This window comes from Schistocerca cancellata, chromosome 4, assembly GCF_023864275.1.
Source record: "Schistocerca cancellata isolate TAMUIC-IGC-003103 chromosome 4, iqSchCanc2.1, whole genome shotgun sequence".
NCBI classification, from domain to species: domain Eukaryota; kingdom Metazoa; phylum Arthropoda; class Insecta; order Orthoptera; family Acrididae; genus Schistocerca; species Schistocerca cancellata.
In genome coordinates, this window is record NC_064629.1 from 873,623,286 (window position 1) to 873,643,967 (window position 20,682).

The window sequence follows — 20,682 nt, forward strand, 5'->3', positions numbered from 1 at the left end:
TGCAGGGGCATTTGGACGAATATTCTTGAGAGGTGCAGTGTAACCAGATATATACTGTCAATTTAATTGTTTTCTTAATGCTGGTGCTGAAATGTATACATCTGAAGTTGTTAGCTAAATTATTGCTAGGTCGGGGACGTGAGAGGCTTCATGGTAATTAGGGAGGGGGAGTGATTTTGTTACTGTCAGTGGTTCGCGACTTCCCAACGCAGTATTACGACATAACTCTGCATCTTTAGCAGATTTTCCTGCAACATCTGATGAAGATGCTGAGTTATGATAACGAAATATTATGTTGGGAAGACGCAGACCACTGGGCAGTGCACCCAATTCCACAAGATGACACTGAATCAGCAGGAAAGTCTAAGAAATTACTTTCAGTTTTTATGATGTTTTTTGTGATATTGGTGTTACATAGTTTTATGTTATTATTGGATTTGTTAGTATTCATTTTTATGCTATAGGTATGTAATTGAATGCCATGTACTGTAGGCACGTATGTTTATTCCTTCATACTCTGGCTCTAATAATTTTGGTTTCCTTTTATTTGTTCATGGTATGTAGTTCAACCAGTGGTGGATATGTTGTTAATTTTGTTCAGTGTGACACTTTTATCATCATTTGACCCATGTAGGCCAACTGAAGAACAAGATACCAATATCTTGCGGAGAGAGAGTGAAAGCAGTAAGTGTCGTGAGAACTGAAAGTAAACAAGCCTCCGAAAAGTTCGTTACACCTAACATACAAGCAACTGTTAACAGAAACCTCGAGCGAAAACTTAACAACTCAGCCCATAATGTGCTCAAAACGTTAAAATCTGTTAATAATATAATACATAGAGACTGTGAAAAGAAAGAAGATTGTATAATAGACTGCAAAACTTCGGAAGACTTGAGCACAACAAATAATGCTTTTAGTGTACAAATACTTGCCGACAGTCTCGGAAAAAGACTGGCAGAAACCCTATATAACTCAGGATGCAGTGTTACTAGCGTAATAAAACCTGATGCTCCACTGAAAGAGATCGTCAACAACTGCGAAAATCTGAGTATCAACATAAAGAAAAATGATTGTGTTCTAATCCTAGGGGGTGGAGTAGATGTCCGCTGCAATGATGTATTATCAGCAAGACGAGCGCTAAGAGAGACGCTCGAAAAGCTCAAAAATGTACATGTGATGGTAACCAGCATTCCATACGATTTTTTTAAGAAATCTCGTGTTAACGAAGAAATAAAAAAAACTAACAGACTGCTTCACAAAATAACAAAGTGCTACCCAAATTCAACATTTGTCCAGCTACATTTCAGAAAACAACATTTCATAAACAGTGGAGATCTCCTAAATAGAGCCGGACAACTGTATGTCTGTGCTCAAATTATGAAAACAATAAATAATTTCAATGATCAACACAAACTGCCTGGTATCCTCACCATAGCAGTAACTGAGCAAATGGAAATTTGCAAGGAAACGTCTAAGATGAGAGAGATACCTAACATACCAGTACCAGTATCTGAAGGAGTGGTAGAATATGGGGTACCAGCAGAAATGTCAGGAACATCTAGCAGAATTGAAGAGGAAACAATTTCTTCAGATGAGAAAGCCTACAAACCTGGTGTAAACTCATGTACACCTGAAACCTCCAAGGATGAAGCTGTCAGCACATTTGACACACTTAATGCTTCATGCTCACTTGTAACTAGGACTGCAACCACACCAACAGCCAAGAACCATTCAATTAGATCCAGAAACTCATCAGCTGCTCTGCAGACATCTCAAAGGAAGAGCCTCAGGATAAGAAGAGCTGCTGTGCGTAGTGACTATTTTTTATGGGATCTTCACAATTTGAAGAAGAAGAAAAGGCAGAATCTTTACAGTGTCAGCAACAAGAAAGTACAAAGGTAAATAGTGCAGCAAATCCACTACATGAAACTTTAACAGTTGTATACCAAAATGTGCAAGGACTAGAAAGTAAATTAGCTGAAATAGAAGTTCTATTAACTGACTATCTAAAAGACATTAACATACTATGCACAAGTGAGCACTGGGTAAAAGAAATGCAAGCGTCTAGCATAATTATTCCAAATTTTGAAGTGATTAGCAAATTTTGTAGAATCAACCATAAAGGGGGTGGGACACGTATTTATGTTAGGACAGGGGTAGAATCAAGAGAAATTAAATGTAAACTAAAACGCATAGAAAAAGATTTTGAATACAGTATATGTGAACTAACCAAATTAAAAATTACTATTGTGTGTTTGTACCGATCACCACTGGGCAACTTTGCCATTTTTATGGAAAACCTTGAGGGACTGCTGAATGACCTTAAACATAATGTAATTGTTCTTGGTGATTTTAATGTTAACTTTACGAATGATTGTAGTAAACAACAGCAACTGTGCAATCTGTTTTTGTGTCATAATATGATGGCAACTGTAAATGAAGTTACCAGATGCGGAAATATGTCTGAAACTATAATAGATCAAGTATTTATAAACAAGGACAAGTGTGAATATAACACTGAAGTAATTGACACTGGTTTCTCGGATCACAAGGGTATCAAATTGAGTTTAAATGTCACATCTTACAAGGACCCTGTTATCAATAATAATTACAGGGAAAGGAGATTTATAAATGATGACAGCATAAGAATTTTTAATTACATTCTGGAAAATAACAACTGGGGGACTGAATCAAGTGGTGATGTCAACACTATGTTTGACTCATTCCTTGAAAGCTACAAACACTGCTTCGATGTTGCCTTTCCTATAAAAAGAGTCAAAAATAAACATAAAACCAAAACATGGGTTACACAGGGGATTAGAAAATCATCAGACACTCTCAGAAAGTTAAATAAATCAGCCAGGAAGAATGTAGTACTGAAAGCACATGTGAAATGTTATAGAAGCCTGTACAAGAAAGTAATAATTGCAGCTAAGAAGCTTGATAATGATACCTATATTGAGAAAGGTAAGAACAAAATGAAGTCAACTTGGGAGGTAATAAATAAAAATATAGGTAGACACAAAAGAAAAGATAACAGCTTTGTCATTAAAAGTGGGGGTAAAACTGTTAAGGACCCACTTCAGATTGCCAACATATTTAATGAACATTTCACAAATATAGCCATAAATTTAATTAAAAGTAAATGCAATTCCAATAGCAAGGTAAAAATCCCCATGAATGACATGACAATGTTCCTTTATCCAGTAACTGATTCAGAGGTACTAAATGCTATAAATAAGTTAAAAAATAAAATGTCATGTGGGTGTGATGAGATTCCTGACAAAGTCATTAAGCAAAGTGCAAGAAACATAGCCTCGCATCTCACTGAAATTATAAATGAATCTTTTAAGACAGGGGTGTTTCCATCAAAATTTAAAATGTCTACTATAAAGCCACTTTACAAGAATGGTGATAAATATGATGTTAGTAACTTTAGGCCTTTATCAATGTTGTCAGGTTTCTCAAAAATAATAGAAAGGATAATGTATCAGAGACTATACAAATTTCTTATTAAGAATAGAATATTGGTTAATGCGCAAAATGGTTTCCGTAAAAATAAATCAACTGAAACAGCTATCCTCAATTTTTTGCAACTTGTTCTAAATTCCATAATCAGAAAGGAATTAAATTGTGGATTGTTTTTAGACTTATCAAAGGCCTTTGATGTCATCGACCATAAGTTACTGCCTAGGAAGTTATATGCCTATGGGATATGTGGAGTTGCCCACAAATGGTTTGAATCATATCTGTCAGACAGGTATCAGAAGGTGGATATAAGCCAGGCAGATAGGACATATTCATCAAGATTCGAGAGAGTTTTGTATGGAGTACCCCAGGGATCTGTATTAGGGCCATTACTGTTTTTAATATTTATCAATGACCTACTAAGTCAACTATCTGAAGCAGAGGCAGTACTGTTCGCTGATGATACAAGTTTGTTTGTTAAAGCAAATAGTGAAGCTGACTTACAGGAAAAAGTCACATTAGCAACAGATGAAGCAGACAGATGGTTTAATGAAAACAGACTCATTGTGAATGCCAAAAAAACAACGTGGATCAACTTCAGACATATTACAAATAAAATAAAAACTAACCTTACAGTAGAACTGGGTAAGTGTAAGATTGAACAAGCATCATACACTAAATTCTTGGGAGTATGGTTTGATGAACACTTAAGATGGGAAAAGCATGTAATATCATTGAACAAAAAATTAAGTCAAACATGTTATATACTTAGAATGCTTAAAAGCTCATGTAATATTAAAACAGTGTTATGTGTTTATTTCTCATTCATGCACAGTTTATTAAGATACAGCGTACAGTTTTGGGGGAACATCAGTCTAACAAAACACTCATTTAGACTACAAAAGAAGGCAGTCAGAATAATAAAAGGTATAGGATATAGAGACTCTTGTAGGCAAGCTTTCAAAGAATTAAAAATCATGACACTACCATCTTTATACATATATGAAAGCATATGTTTCTTAAAAGAACACGAGGAATTTTCTACATTAAACAGAGAATTTCACAACTATGAAACAAGGAATAGGAATGATTTCCACAGAGAAATTCATAAAACAGCTATGTATCACAAAAGTGTACTATACCAACCCAAAATCCTCTACAGTGCTCTCCCCAAAGAACTAGAAATAATACCAAAACTGTACATATTTAAAAGAGAATTAAAAAACATGTTATTGAGCAATAGTTTTTACAGTATTGAAGAGTTTATGAATCGTTGACAATAAAAGCGCAGTTAATATTTCCCTGACATAATAAATATGTGTAATTGCTCACATTTAAATATTTGCTGTTTCTATGAAATTGTGAAACGGTGTTAATGTAAGAATGTAAATAATCTTTGATGTGAGAATCACTAGCCTTTTTTTTTTTTTTTTTTTTTTTTTTTTGTTATCCTACTTGTATATTTTTATGTTAATGTTCTAAAAGTTCTATTAAAATTGTAATGCCTAAGTGACAAGTAAATTCAATTACAAATTTTCATGCATATGTATTTCAAATTGTAATGTTTATTGACAAGTCCTATGTCATTTCAATGATGTACTACAAGGACGCTAATAAATTGAATTGAATTGGTTTTTCAGCCATGAGTGATTCTGGTATCAACTGAAGAACGGGATACTAATACTCTACAGAAGAGCTGATAACTGGGTGGTAGTCTTTCCGATGTAAAAGGCTGAACAGTGTTCACATAACAGCTGGCATGTGATGTGTTGTTTCACAGGTGGATCTCCCTTTGATACTATTTATTTTGCCAGTTACAGGGCTGGTATAGGTGGTGATAGGGGAGGGGGGTGCATATGACAAGTCTTGTAGTGGGTACGGTCACAGACGTAAAAGCCTTAGAGTACGGAGAAGGATGCAGAAGGAGCGTAGTGTCTGACAAAGATATCGCAGAGATTGGAGGGGGGGGGGGGGGGGGGGGACAAAAAGGTATTCTATGTGTGGCGGGCAAAATCTCAGATTGAATGGATCTCATTTCAGGGCATGATTTTAGCATGTCATGGGCTTATCGCGGTAGCTGATTAATACAGTGAAGGCTAGAACAATACTGAGTGACAAGTAGTGTGCTCTGAAGTTGTTTTTTGGAGGGATCAGCAGTACCAGGATTGAATGTGATGGCCCAGGAAATATGCTTTTGAACTAGGCTGGTGGGTTAATTATGTCCAGTGAAAGCTAAAGTGACAATGGTGGTGTATTACTGTAAAGAGCCAGCATCAAAACAAATACATTTGTCTCAAATGCCAAGGCTGTATGGGAGGGAAAGTCTGAAATGCAAAGGATGGTAACTGTCAAAACCTAACTACTGTTGTCTGTTAGTAGGTTTAATGTGAACAGAAGTGTTTTGCTGGCCTTCGGTGAGGATGAGATCAACATCAAGAAAAGTGGCATGGGATTTGGAACAGGACCATGTGAAATTTAATTGGGAGAAAGTATTTAGAGATTCCAGAAATTTTAACAGGTCAGTGTTTCCTTCTCATCTCATCCGGTAAGTCTCCACTGACACGAGATTGTGGATGACTTTTCTGATCTGTATCCCTTTTCCCAAGCATCTCCAGTACTTTTCATTCCCCTTCAACTCTTCTCTGAAGGAGCCACTGGTTTTGAAAGCTTGTATAAGTTAAACCTTTGTGTGTGTTTTTCTCCTGCTGCCGCTTGATGAGTAAATTTTTTTATCCATCAAATTACATTATATTGTCGAAAACTGATTATTTTCATTGTTATATTAGCCATCATAAAGTTCGTGGTAAATAAACCATTACAGTTCAAATTGATCAATGATGTACATAATTATAAAGGAAAAAATGACATTCATTACTCCCCATTCAGGTTGTCATTAGCATAACAAGTGGTGCACAATGCTGCAACAAAAAGTTTTGGTCATTTACTCAGTGACATAAAAGGTCTGACTGACAGCAAAGTAAAATTTAAGAGCAAACTGAGAAAGTTTCTCTTTGACAACTACTCCTATTCCGTAGAAGAATTTCTGTTACCGCAACATGTAGAAGGTGGCGGGTAGGAATTACTAACTCACACACCAAACTTAGGAATGTTCAGTATCTAACCATAACTTATATACAAATTAATTTGTGATGTGAATGTAAAATGACTCACTCCACATCATTACAATCTATAATGCAAAATGATCCATGAAACGTGTAACTAACTTCACATGGAAGCCATATTGTTATGCTCACCTATTCAAAGTTTATTTACCAGGATCCCTTGATAGCAGTTACTTTACAACCACAGCATTGCCCTCCACCAACAAATTTGAAACAGATTAGCTAGTTTAGATCGCATAACATTCCTTTCTCAATATCACAAAGTTCAATTATTTGTGATTGTTTTTAATTTACTAACTAGTGTTTTTGGAATTAAGGACTAGTCATCCTGATCAGAGTTCTCAGTGGCTCTCAAAAATCATCTCAGGTGAATGCTGAGATGGTTCCAAAACACTGCACAACAATTGTACTCCCATTCTGTGTCCATTATTGAATTAATATTATTATTATTATTATTTCTTTCTATTCTCAGACGTTATGTCTGGTCAAAAATGGACAGTGACACGGACCTTAATCAAGCGTCACTTCCTTTTAACTGTACGGTATATGTTATATTGCATTTAGGAACTTTCGGGTCATTGAACATGTATCAATAATTACAGATTTTTGTAGTTGTATATATATGTTTGGATGTAGCTGTATTGCATTGATGTACTGGTGGATATTGTGAGGTATGACTCCTGTAGTTGATAGTATAATTGGTATAATGTCAACTTTATCCTGATGCCACATGTCCTTGACTTCCTCAGCCAGTTGGATGTATTTTTCAATTTTTTCTCCTGTTTTTTTCTGTATATTTGTTGTGTTGGGTATGGATATTTCAATTAGTTGTGTTAATTTCTTCTTTTTATTGGTGAGTATGATGTCAGGTTTGTTATGTGGTGTTGTTTTATCTGTTATAAACGTTCTGTTCCAGTATAATTTGTATTCATCATTCTCCGGTACATTTTGTGGTGTGTACTTGTATGTAGGAACGTGTTGTTTTATTAGTTTAAGTTTTGTGGCAAGTTGTTGATGTATTATTTTTGCTACATTGTCATGTCTTCTAGGGTATTCTGTATTTGCTAGTATTGTACATCCGCTTGTGTAGTGATCTACTGTTTCTATTTGTTGTTTGCAAAGTCTGCATTTATCTGTTGTGGTATTGGGATCTTTAATAATATGCTTGCTGTAATATCTGGTATTTATTGTTTGATCCTGTATTGCAATCATGAATCCTTCCGTCTCACTGTATATATTGCCTTTTCTTAGCCATGTGTTGGATGCGTCTTGATCTATGTGTGGCTGTGTTAGATGATACGGGTGCTTGCCATGTAGTGTTTTCTTTTTCCAATTTACTTTCTTTGTATCTGTTGATGTTATGTGATCTAAAGGGTTGTAGAAGTGGTTATGAAATTGCAATGGTGTAGCTGATGTATTTATATGAGTGATTGCTTTGTGTATTTTGCTAGTTTCTGCTCGTTCCAGAAAGAATTTTCTTAAATTGTTTACCTGTCCATAATGTAGGTTTTTTATATCTATAAATCCCCTTCCACCTTCCTTTCTGCTTAATGTGAATCTTTCTGTTGCTGAATGTATGTGATGTATTCTATATTTGTGGCATTGCGATCGTGTAAGTGTATTGAGTGCTTCTAGGTCTGTGTCACTCCATTTCACTACTCCAAATGAGTAGGTCAATACTGGTATAGCATAAGTATTTATAGCTTTTGTCTTGTTTCTTGTTGTCAATTCTGTTTTCAGTATTTTTGTTAGTCTTTGTCTATATTTTTCTTTTAGTTCTTCTTTAATATTTGTATTATCTATTCCTATTTTTTGTCTGTATCCTAGATATTTATAGGCATCTGTTTTTTCCATCGCTTCTATGCAGTCGCTGTGGTCATCCAATATGTAATCTTCTTGTTTAGTGTGTTTTCCCTTGACTATGCTATTTTTCTTACATTTGTCTGTTCCAAAAGCCATATTTATATCATTGCTGAATACTTCTGTTATCTTTAGTAATTGGTTGAGTTGTTGATTTGTTGCTGCCAGTAGTTTTAGATCATCCATGTATAGCAAATGTGTGATTTTGTGTGGGTATGTTCCAGTAATATTGTATCCATAATTTGTATTATTTAGCATGTTGGATAGTGGGTTCAGAGCAAGACAGAACCAAAAAGGACTTAATGAGTCTCCTTGGTATATTCCACGCTTAATCTATATTGGCTGTGATGTGATGTTATCTGAATTTGTTTGGATATTAAGTGTGGTTTTCCAGTTTTTCATTACTATCTTTAGAAACTGTATCAATTTAGGATCTACTTTGTATATTTCCAATATCTGTAGTAACCATGAGTGGGGTACACTATCAAAGTCTTTTTGGTAATCAATGTATGCATAGTGTAGGGACCTTTGTTTAGTTTTAGCTTGATATGTCACCTCTGTATCTATTATCAGTTGCTCTTTACATCCTCGTGCTCCTTTGCAGCAGCCTTTTTGTTCTTCATTTATAATTTTGTTCTGTGTTGTATGTGTCATTAATTTCTGTGTAATGACTGAAGTTAATATTTTGTAGATTGTTGGTAGGCATGTTATGGGGCGATATTTAGCTGGGTTTGCTGTGTCTGCTTGATCTTTAGGTTTCAGATAGGTTATTCCATGTGCAAGTGTATCAGGGAATGTGTATGGGTCTGCTATGTAACTGTTAAATAATTTAGTTAGATGTGAATGTGTTGAGGTGAACTTCTTTAGCCAGTAATTTGCTATTTTATCATTTCCAGGGGCTTTCCAATTGTGTATAGAATTAATTGCTCGGGTGACTTCATGTTGCAAAATTATCACTTCAGGCATCTTGTATCTGTCTGTTTCTGCTTGTATCCACTGTGCATGCCTGTTATGTTGTACCGGGTTTGACCATATGTTGCTCCAGAAGTGTTCCATGTCTGTTATGTTTGGTGGATTGTCTATTTTAATGTGTGTGTTATTTATTGTCTGGTAAAATTTCTTTTGGTTTGTGTTGAATGTTTGGTTCTGTTTCCTTCTATTTTCACTTTTTTTGTATCTTCTAAGTCGTTTGGCCAATGCTTGTAATTTCTGCTTTTTTTCATCTAATTGCTCTATTGCTTTTTGTTGTGAGATTTTACCTAACCTTTTTCGTTTTTTGTCTGATATTTCATTTCTTATAAATTGTGTTAGCTGTCCGATGTCTTTTCTCAGTTTTTCTATTCTGATCTGTAGCCTGTGTTGCCGTGCTGGTTTTGTGGGTTTCTTCTGTGTGTTGGTTTGTTCTGATCTCTGCCTAGTGTGTATATTTAGTGTAGTGAGTGCTCCTATATAAACCAGTAGCTGTAACTCTTCCATAGTTGTATTTTCATTTATTTTGTTGTGTATGATTGTGTTGATAGTTTTTATTGTTGTTTCGACTTGTGGGTTATTTGGCGGTCTATGCAAGAATGGTCTAATGTCTGTATTTGTGTCTTTGTAATCTATATATATCAGCTGAAATTTCTCTTCTATATCTAACACGTGTGTCTCTTCGTGTTCTATTTGTGCTTGTTCTGGTGGCTGTCTTAAGATTTCGTTTTCCTCTGATTGTTTAATTGATGCGTGTTGGTCTTTGTTTGTTTGCTCTGGGATGTTTGAGTCCATTACTGTATTTTCTTCTTCTTCTGATTGCACATTATTTTCTTCCAGTATTTGTTGTACTTGTTGTTTGATGTTTTCTAATTCTGACTGGGGTATCTTGTTATTTTTTATTATTACACGGATCTGATCAGCTAGTCGTTGTTCTGTTAAAAATTTTAATTCTGGGTATCTGGTAATAAATGTTGTGTATACTTGTGATCTGTATCCAGTTGTGTTGGTTCCTAGGTTTGTTGCTTGGTAATAACAGAACATGAGGTGTCGATTAACTTCATCTGACCATCTCATCCTCTGTCTTTGTTTTCCTTCTAGGGTGGTCGCAGGAAGCATATCCTGCAAAACACCTCTATTTGGATTTAAATCATTTTCCAGTTGGCTAGCAGTGTCGTTACCATTGTGGGCGGGCACAGGGTTCAAGCGTCGTCCCCGACCATGACGGCGCTTGTCCGAGGCTTCTTTAGTTCTGTCCTGAACCAAGTAATCACACTAAAAGGGAGGTTAGCCCTATTAGTGGTTTGTTCTTTTCGTCGCCTTTTACGACTGGCAGAACATACCGGAGGCCTATTCTTTTCCCAGGCCTCCACGGGGTCTATTATTACTATTATTATTATTATTGTTTCAAACAAATTTTTTGCAGGCCCATTGCTATTATAATCATTCAGTCAGTTCATTAATGTAATGAAACATTCCACGTCTTGTGACATTGTTACAGAAGTGCTATAGAATTAAAAAAAAATAACACTGAAAATAGGAAAGTCAACATGTCACTTCCTGTGTCATCCCATTCCTATTTCATGACATAGATTTATTAACAAATATATTAATCTGTCTTGAAAGTAACCAGCCACTAGTTACACATATCTGACTGTTCCTCATCATTGTGTGATTTATGAAACACTGTGTGTCAATGAATGGAAACATGGGATAAATGAGTTAGTGTCATGCATTTACATGGTGCAGTAATCTCTGTGAGTCTACTTAGCAGTGCGTCATACTCGTGTGAGCCATTACTCTGTTCTTTGTACACTCCTCCAGCAGTTTATTCTCAAGCCAATAAACAAACATATATTCATACAGTCTCCTTTCTTCACCATTCCAGACTTACAATGCACTGACATGCCCAATACCGCCATTCTCCTTTGACAAGCAGTCATGTCACCATCAACACTACATGGAGGCAATGGTGACACACTGATCTGTAACAAAGCTTAAGGTTTAGGTTATATTGGTAGGTGCAAATTTGATTGTGATCTGCCAAAGCCAATGAATGTCTCAATACGGTACTCTGTAGCTATATTTATGATTCTTGGTGTAAACACCCATTTTTCCCACTGCCATCTGATTCATGTTTTTAATAGGCCTCTATTTAATTCTGTTAATAAAAAGAAAATCCCCACCTAAAACCCCTATGAACCTGATACTTTGAGAATTTAAATGTTAGTAAATATGATTGTATGAAATGATAGTGGCCATTCATGTTGACATCATTGAACAAAGCTGATAGATCGTATCGTATCCAACAAATCAACATAGCCTTACCAGGTTTTAGATCAAGTGTTAATTGTCTGGTTTACTCATCTGCTATCAAATTATGCAAAAGGTATGGGTAATTCAGACATAAAAAGGTTAACAGCTAGTCTTCACTGAAAAACATTATCTTGAGTCTCACATGCACAGAACTGACAGTGTGCATTAAAAACAATAAAATGCAGACATGTTTCTTTTTCTCGAGACAATACCATTTCAATTGGCATATTTTAGAAATAATTTCCCACAAAATGTTAACGGTACATGTATTCCCATAGGCTTTTAATACAGCACTTACATTGCATGTATATATTTTACCAAACCCTTGATTAACTCTATGTTACGTTATCTCATCTAACTTACAACGAATTTCCCTAAAAGAAAATTCTGTATTGGGTAATTACATAATTACTTACAGATGATACATCCAGTGGAAGAACGAAGATTATGAGGAACGAAAAGTACCATCCTGTTAGCACTGCGAACTTTACGATAACGTGATGTCGTCTCCAATTAATATATCTGTATATGATGCTAAAAGCTAGGAAAAAAGTCACAACGACATCAACAACTAATGGTCCAACAGTCATTTCTGTCAGGCACGTCAGCTACGTAAAATACCATCAAACGTCTTTCGCCGTTTTGGATTTCAAGTTTTTGGCCTCGTTATCTGATGCCTTATTCATACTTTCTAACTTCTGAGTAGTCAGGGATTTCAGAGGCATAAGTTTCGGCCTACAAAGAATATTCTGCGGCAAGTCTTCTTTATGTAATATTCCTCGTTGTGGCACAAAATCATTCGGCACGAACTTTTGACTATCTGACATTGCAACAAAAATCCTTCTTCACATCTGAAATCAAGACATCTGTAAAAGTGGTGCAATTACATCACAGATGCCAAACGGATATTTACTGCAACGTATACTTAAAAATGATGCTGATTGAGGGCCCGTACAACTTCGAAAACAAACGACACATACATCACAACCTTCAGCTGATTGTCCCTAGAAATGTCATCAAGTTAAAAAACCAGTGTAAAAACGAAAACAAAACCTATTTACACCGACAATATCATAACTGTCATCACGCTACATAGCAGACACTCCTGAATTCTCAAAGATGTACAGAACTGTCACAATCCAAAGATGCATACCAGCTGTATGGGCGAACCCAATGATGTTACATTGTTGGCTCAAGTCCCACATAAGTGTCTAGAAACAGCAAATATTGGTGCCGGGGTCAGCCAATCGGTTTCTCTTTGATGGCCTCGGTCTGTAGCTCGTTGCGCTTCTGATGGCAGACAGTGAAAGCATACATTCTCCTTTTACGACAAGGTTTGGTTCATTCATTCCGCACGAAATTCAAAATTGTGTGCTAAACTACCTAGGTCGCTTAGATTAGATTAGTACTTGTTCCATAGACCATGAATACGACACTTCGTAATGATGTGGGACGTGTCAGGTTAATAAAAGGTGTCTATACAAGGTATTGCATTACACAAAATGTTACATGACACTTAATATTTTTAATTTTTTTGGGGTGGGGGTGGCGAAATTACCCACTTACTGTATCCAAAAATACATTTAATGAGTAGAAGGAGTTGCCATTCAGAAATTCTTTTAATTTCCTTTTAAATGCTATATGGCTGTCTGTCAGACTTCTGATGACCAAAGACTTTTGTGGCAGCATAATTTGACCCTTTCTGAGCCAAAGTTATGCAGTTTTCAGCATGTACAGTTTACGATAGTGAAGGATTTTACAAAAAAAAATTGCTTGATAGTATATCCCACAACTAAAAACATAGCTAAGGTCTCCCGAAACTAAGAGTAAATTTTCACAAGAAAATGTTTCAGTTCTTAAGACTACAGCTGAGTCAATTTGGATTTGCAAAATGCGAAACAATTTCCAAATATTTTGAAGATAGGGCAGCTGTTTTATAGTGCATAGCGTCGGTAGTAGCGGCCTCGCAAACTTTCTTGTTAAAGATGTTTTGGGAGAAGAAATTGTCATTAAAGTGACTACTGCATCGGAGGAATTCAAGGTTATTGTTTGTTAAGACTACTTTAGCACTGTACAATCGTACTTCCACTTTCCAAAATATAAAATGCAGGAACACATTTCTCAATCTCCTTGTATAATGCATGAAATTACCCTTCTGTACCACGTAATGACATTTTCTTCAGACCCATGCACTTTCTTTGTGTTGTTTGCACTTCTGTCTCCTTCTCTAATACACTAGCTATCCCTGCAAGCTAGAAACCATTTGAGTCCAATGAATGCCATTTTCGTAAAAATGTGAACTCCACCATCCACGCATACAAGCTGCCAGGCTGTGTATGTGCACTTTGCACGTATAAACAGCTGAGAATCATCTTGTGAAGATCGCAATTCTCACGAAAAGAATAGTTGAACACAGCAATGTGAGCTGACATCACATGACTTGAACTGACTTGATGTGCCATGATGTGATGGACAATATGAATGCACCTTGATGTGAGGGTGTCTTGAAGTGATGGTACTGTGACGGACAGTGTGAATTGGCCTAGGCATCCACTTGTGATAAGCGGGAAATCTGTATTCGAGGTTGGTCTGGCACAAATCTTCATCTGTCACAAACAGCTGAGTTAATCTGGATTTACAAAATGTGAAACAACTTCCAAATATTTTGAAAATAGGGCAGCTGTTTTATAGTGCATAGTCTTGGTAGTAGTGGCCTAGCAAACTTTCTTGCTAAGGATGTTTTGGGTGAAGAAATTGCCATTAAGGTGCATACTACATTGAAGGAATTCAAGGTTATTGTTTATTAAGACTAATTCAGCACTGTACAATCGTGCTTCCACTTTCCAAAATATAAAATGGAGAAACACCTTCCTCAAGCTCCTTGTATAATGTGTGAAATTACCCTTCTGTACCACGTAATGACATTTTCTTCAGACCCATGCACTTTCTTTGTGTTGTTTGCACTTCTGTCTCCTTCTCTAATACACTAGCTATCCCTGCAAGCTAGAAACCATTTGAGTCCAATGAATGCCATTTTCGTAAAAATGTGAACTCCACCATCCACGCATACAAGCTGCCAGGCTGTGTATGTGCACTTTGCACGTATAAACAGCTGAGAATCATCTTGTGAAGATCGCAATTCTCACGAAAAGAATAGTTGAACACAGCAATGTGAGCTGACATCACATGACTTGAACTGACTTGATGTGCCAGGATGTGATGGACAATATGAATGCACCTTGATGTGAGGGTGTCTTGAAGTGATGGTACTGTGACGGACAGTGTGAATTGGCCTAGGCATCCACTTGTGATAAGCGGGAAATCTGTATTCGAGGTTGGTCTGGCACAAATCTTCATCTGTCACAAACAGCTGAGTTAATCTGGATTTACAAAATGTGAAACAACTTTCAAATATTTTGAAAATAGGGCAGCTGTTTTATAGTGCATAGTCTTGGTAGTAGTGGCCTAGCAAACTTTCTTGCTAAGGATGTTTTGGGTGAAGAAATTGCCATTAAGGTGCATACTGCATTGAAGGAATTCAAGGTTATTGTTTATTAAGACTAATTCAGCACTGTACAATCGTGCTTCCACTTTCCAAAATATAAAATGGAGAAACACCTTCCTCAAGCTCCTTGTATAATGTGTGAAATTACCCTTCTGTACCACGTAATGACATTTTCTTCAGACCCATGCACGTTCTTTGTGTTGGACATCTGCCTGTGCTGTCTGACTGTCATTAGAGTTTTTTTCTGATAAATAGGAAGCAAATGAAAATTGTCATTGCTATGAATATGAAATAGAAAAAGTAAAGCGAATTGTCAAAGCAAATCGTTTTGGTGAGAACCATAACAAATTACATGACAGCATGTGTCCTTGATACGGTTTTTAAACTTATAAAGGCCAATTCGTACTATCCGTCACAGCTCTGCCAGGTCATGGCACTGTCACGTCAAGGTGTATTCATACAATCCGTCATGCCATAGCATGTCAAGTCAGTTCAAGTTTCTTGATCTCAACTCGCATGGCTACCCTCTAATTTTTTTTCGCGTGGATTGCTATCTTTGCAAGACGATTTTCAACTGTTTTTATGCACAAAGGTCATATACGCAGTGTGGTAGCTTAAATACATGGATGCTATAGTCAACATTTATACTAAAATGACATTTATTCGACTCAGACAGTTTGTAGCTTCCAGGGACTGAAATGAAATGAAATGATCATATGGCATTTATTTGATGGGACATCCTCTTTTTGCAAGTCTTTTTAGTTGACGCCACTTCGGTGACTTGTGTGTCAATGATGAAAATGGTGATGAAGGACACACAACATCCAGTCCCCTGCGGGGAATCGAAGCCGGGCCCCCTTCTGTGGTTCGCGGTAACGCTACCTCTGCCCTACGGAGGCGGACTTGGAGGGACTGTTTGTATATTAGAGAAAGCAGTAGTGCAAAACAACACAAAAAAGAGGACAGGTCCACAAAATATCGCTATGTGGTACAGAAAGGGAATTTCAAACACTCTAAAAGGAGCTCAAGGAAGAGCAATCTTCATTTCATATTTTAAAAAGTCGAAGCATTAGTTTTTTTTATTTGTTACATCAAACTGAACACAGAATTAGTAAAATAAATGAAGTGTTACGAGCTGCCATCACATTCCATGAAAAACTGCCTTGTTTAAGATTAAGTTTCGTTGGTAATTCTGTGAAAATTTTTGTGCAATAGTCATAGCTCCCTCAATATCTTTCCCTTCGAGATTCATAGGTTTTCTTTATGTCTTGTATTTGGCATTTAATAGTTCAAGTGCCTTACTTGTACTAGGGTTATCTAGTGAAACCACATAAATATTGACCACTGATGCTTGCAAAACTGTTTCACACACTGTCCAGAGAGCTTCTTAACAATAAACAAAACTGCCACAAACACATATTTAAACAAACAACTTTCAGTTTCTGGAAGTTTCAGGCCATTTCTTTATGACATGCTACAAAAGCCTGATAACATACAAATAAATTCCACCTAATAATCAGTGTTATTCTACCCAAGGTACTTTTATCACTACAAGTTGCAGCCATACTACATGCATTTCATTGTGAAATATTAAATGCCATACCAGTATGCATAATAATTAGCTTTATAAACGTAGTAGAGGGCAAGTAGTTTACTAGGTTTATGTCATACAATTCAGACTGCTGACTGACTGACTTAATTAATCTTTCATCTCTTATTATAAATATTAACAAAATAAATAACGAAACAAACAATTTTATACCAAAGAATGAACAAATAACAAATGATATTTACCACTAAAACCACAACCAAACGAAATTCAGAGATCTGTACATGGCTGTACATCAGGAGGAAATGAGCTTGGGGGTCATGTGATCAACAACAGATGGATGGCGTTAGCCATCAAAACTTTCTTGCCGAGAAACCTTGATGGTGCTTTGACGTGATGTGACAGGATCGTGGATGCCACCGTAAGAAGTGCATTGCAGAATATTGCAGGACATGACGAGATGTGACGGCCAATGTAAATGTCTCAGAAATGAGATAATTAAATTGCACATACATAAAATGAGACATTCTGTATCAGATAGTTCGAATAAATAAATTTTTTATTTTATCAGTTTCGATTTTGATGAAATTTGCTATGATATCTACAAATGAGAAGCCTAAAACCTGGTATGACACTATAAAAACGTCGTGGAAACATCGTCCTCTCTATAATTTTCTGGGATAGCAAGGTCTGAGAATTTGCGTATTAAAAGTCATGGAGACTGATCTTGAAATGTAAGCTGTAATAAGGATCTGTAGATTAAATAGAAAGCTGCATTCCTTAGCATCTCAGCTGATTTTCGGTCTTCTAAGGAAAAGAAAACAGTTATGGTGATATGTAGGTGCTGTTAATTTTTACGAAAATTCTGATTATCATTCCTTGGACACTTTGGCGATGACAAACTGCAAAAAATGACAGCCGTACAAACATAAACAAACGCATAATAACCAAAACGCATGGACAGTACGCAAAAAACTACTGTAAGCTTTCGATTTCTACCACCAAAACCTGCTACGAGCAGCCATACTAACATAAACAAACGCGTGATAACCAAAACGCATGAACAGTACGCAAAAAACTACTGTAAGCTTTCGATTTCTACCACCAAAACCTGCTACGTGCAGCAGATCTGAGAGCAGCCTGGCACACCTAATTGGCACCAAGATTTGCTGCCCATAGACACAAGTGTTGAGCACATAATCAGTAAAGACATCAGTAAACAAAGCCAAACATGTGTTAGTAAGCATGTCACAAAATGTTCTGTACACTATCATGGGACAAGAGCCATTTTGGGCTTATATTTACCAAGAAAAACAAGGATTACAACTGCTCAATAATTTAACTCAGGAGATGAAACGGATAACTAAAATACATTTGTTTAGAAATGTCCTCAAAGCATAAAATCGTGTTTCCACAGGAAACGAAAGCGTGCACATGCACATGCAGCCTACACCATCACCTTAGTAGGTCAGTCAGTGTCAAGATGTGTAAGTGTTTTCACATGTGCGATTTGATTTTCTACAGCCCACGACACGTAGGATGGGGCTTCCATGCATTGAGGGGATGAGGTCTGCGCATGCATAGTCACAGAGAGTGGGCAAACGAAAGTCCATGTTGCTGAACTTTGTTTCTGTGGACAACCATCAGGTTCATTTGCCTTTGGTACATCATATTATATGCTCAAATATATGAGAGGGATAATATATTTTAATACCAATTTCGACCAATCGTCTATGTGAGAGAAACCGTACTTCACATCTCGACGCTGCGTTTGCTGCTCCACAGCGACTGTTTTACATCGCAAGGCGAGAACAGCTGACGAAGTTTTGTGAAGATGTCAGTTACAATTTTTCTCTAAATGACGGTTGTCTAACGACAAGATCATCGAAAAAAGTTGCAATAATTGCCATTTACTGCGATTTGGACTATAAGTAAAAATGTAATACATAGCAAAATTAACCAAACTCAAACCGAAGTCATTACATTTACTTGGCAGCTGCTTCTACATCACGTAATTTCTTTAAATTTGTGTAACGCCTGTATGCGTGTGTGTTTGACTGTAATTCAGTGTAAATCACTGTGCATAAAAGGAAATTACAGGTAGCAAAGGCTGGTGTAAAAGACTATGGTAAAAATTATTGGTATGTTATAATATTTTTCGATGTCAACAGAATTACCCCAGAATCTTTTTCTATTGGAACTTTAAAACTGCCAGTACCATAATTACTTTTCCAGCAGGTATTCATTTAATGATTCTGATCCACCCAGGTTTCATCAGTGTAATACACTGCCGGACTACCTCCTCCTCTTCTCTTATAAGGGATTTGGTTCGTGCTGCACTAATGTCACTTCCTTCAATTAAAATCTATCTTCTAACATATTATGTCTTTTAAAATTCTTCGCATTGACGAAGCGCTGTCTCTGAGGCCAGTTCGTTTATCTATTACTGTAATTAGTTTTTGTGATATTCCCTACTTATGTATATTTCAAACAGGGAGCAATTTAAAATATTGTTTTCAAAATCATCCATTTGTGTTACAGGTTTCTAGCGATTTCAAGGCGATAGGAAAACGAATTTCCCCGAGGTTTCTACAGGTCTGACACTTTCTTTTACTACTCTTTGTACTGTTCTCTTCCCGACACATACTTTGCAGTTTGTCCTTGAGTCTTCAAAATGTCCAAAATAGCAGTTTCGGTTTCAGGTTCACATTTAAAAAAGTTGTAAATGCGGTAAGTAAACCTCCTCACTTGCTTGTGAGGCATCTACATCTGCACTATTACTCTGTAGTTCCATTTAAGTTCGTGGTGGAGGGTTCATCGAACCACTTTCAAGCTACCATTCCACTTTCGAAGAGCGCATGGCGAAAACGAACACTTAAATCTTTCCTTGCGAGTTCTGATTTCTGTTATTTTATTATAATGATCGTTCCTACCTATGTAGGTGGGCGTCAACAAAATATTTTCACACTCTGTGGGGAAAGCTGGTGTTGAGATTTAATGAGGAGAGCATGCCACAACGAAAAACGACTTTTTTGTAATGTTTGCCACCCCAATCCGCGTATCATATCTGTGGCACTGTCTCCCCTATTTCGTGATAACACAAAAGAGCTGCCCCTTTTTGAACATTTTCGATGTCCTCCGTCAATCCCACACCAGACACCAATATTCTGAAGAGGATGGACGAGCGTAGTGTAAGTAATCTCCTTATCACACCTGTTGCTTTTTCTAAGTGTTGTGAAGATAAATCGCAGCCTTTGGCTTGTTTTCCTCACAACATTGTCTATGTGGTCCTTCTAATTTAAGTTATTCATAATTGTAGCCCCTCAGTATTTAGTTTAATTTACAGCCTTTAGAGTTGTGTGTTTTATCCTGTAATCGACGTTTAACGGATTCCTTTTAGTACTCACGTGAATGACCTCACATGGTTTATTATTTACAGTCAATTTCCACTTTTCGCACCAAATAGATATCTTGTCTAAAACGTTTTGCAATTTGTTTTCATAATCAGATGACTTTATAAGACGGTAAATCACAGCATCGTTGCAAACAACCTAAGAGGGGGCTTTTCAGATTGTCTCCCAAATCTTTTGTGTACATCAGAAACAGCACAGGGCCTATACCACTTCCTTGGGGAACGCCAGTTATCACTTCTGTTTTACTCGATGATATTCCATCAATTGCTACATACTGTAACCTTTCTGAAAGGAGATCACGAATCTAGTTGCACAACTGAAAAGACACTCCATAGGTACACAATTTGATTAGAAGTCGGTTAACCAAGGCACTTCATTAATTTTAAGCAGAGAATTTTGTATTTAAGGTTGTGATCTATCTGTTGCCCTAAAAATAAATACTTTCTATTTCTTGTTTTTAATTAATTGAAAAACTTTTTT

At 36.5% G+C, this 20,682-nt stretch overlaps 1 protein-coding gene across 1 annotated transcript in view; it reads right to left on the reverse strand.

The window, feature by feature from the left end:
- Positions 1-12,468, reverse strand: part of LOC126185024 (LMBR1 domain-containing protein 2 homolog) — a 125,476-nt gene extending 113,008 nt beyond the window's left edge. The window contains exon 1 of the mRNA XM_049927753.1: positions 12,152-12,468. Within this exon, the coding sequence (XP_049783710.1) occupies positions 12,152-12,325 (174 nt within the window). The 5' untranslated portion in view covers positions 12,326-12,468. The remainder of the gene's footprint in view (positions 1-12,151) is intronic.
- Positions 12,469-20,682: the final 8,214 nt, after the last annotated feature.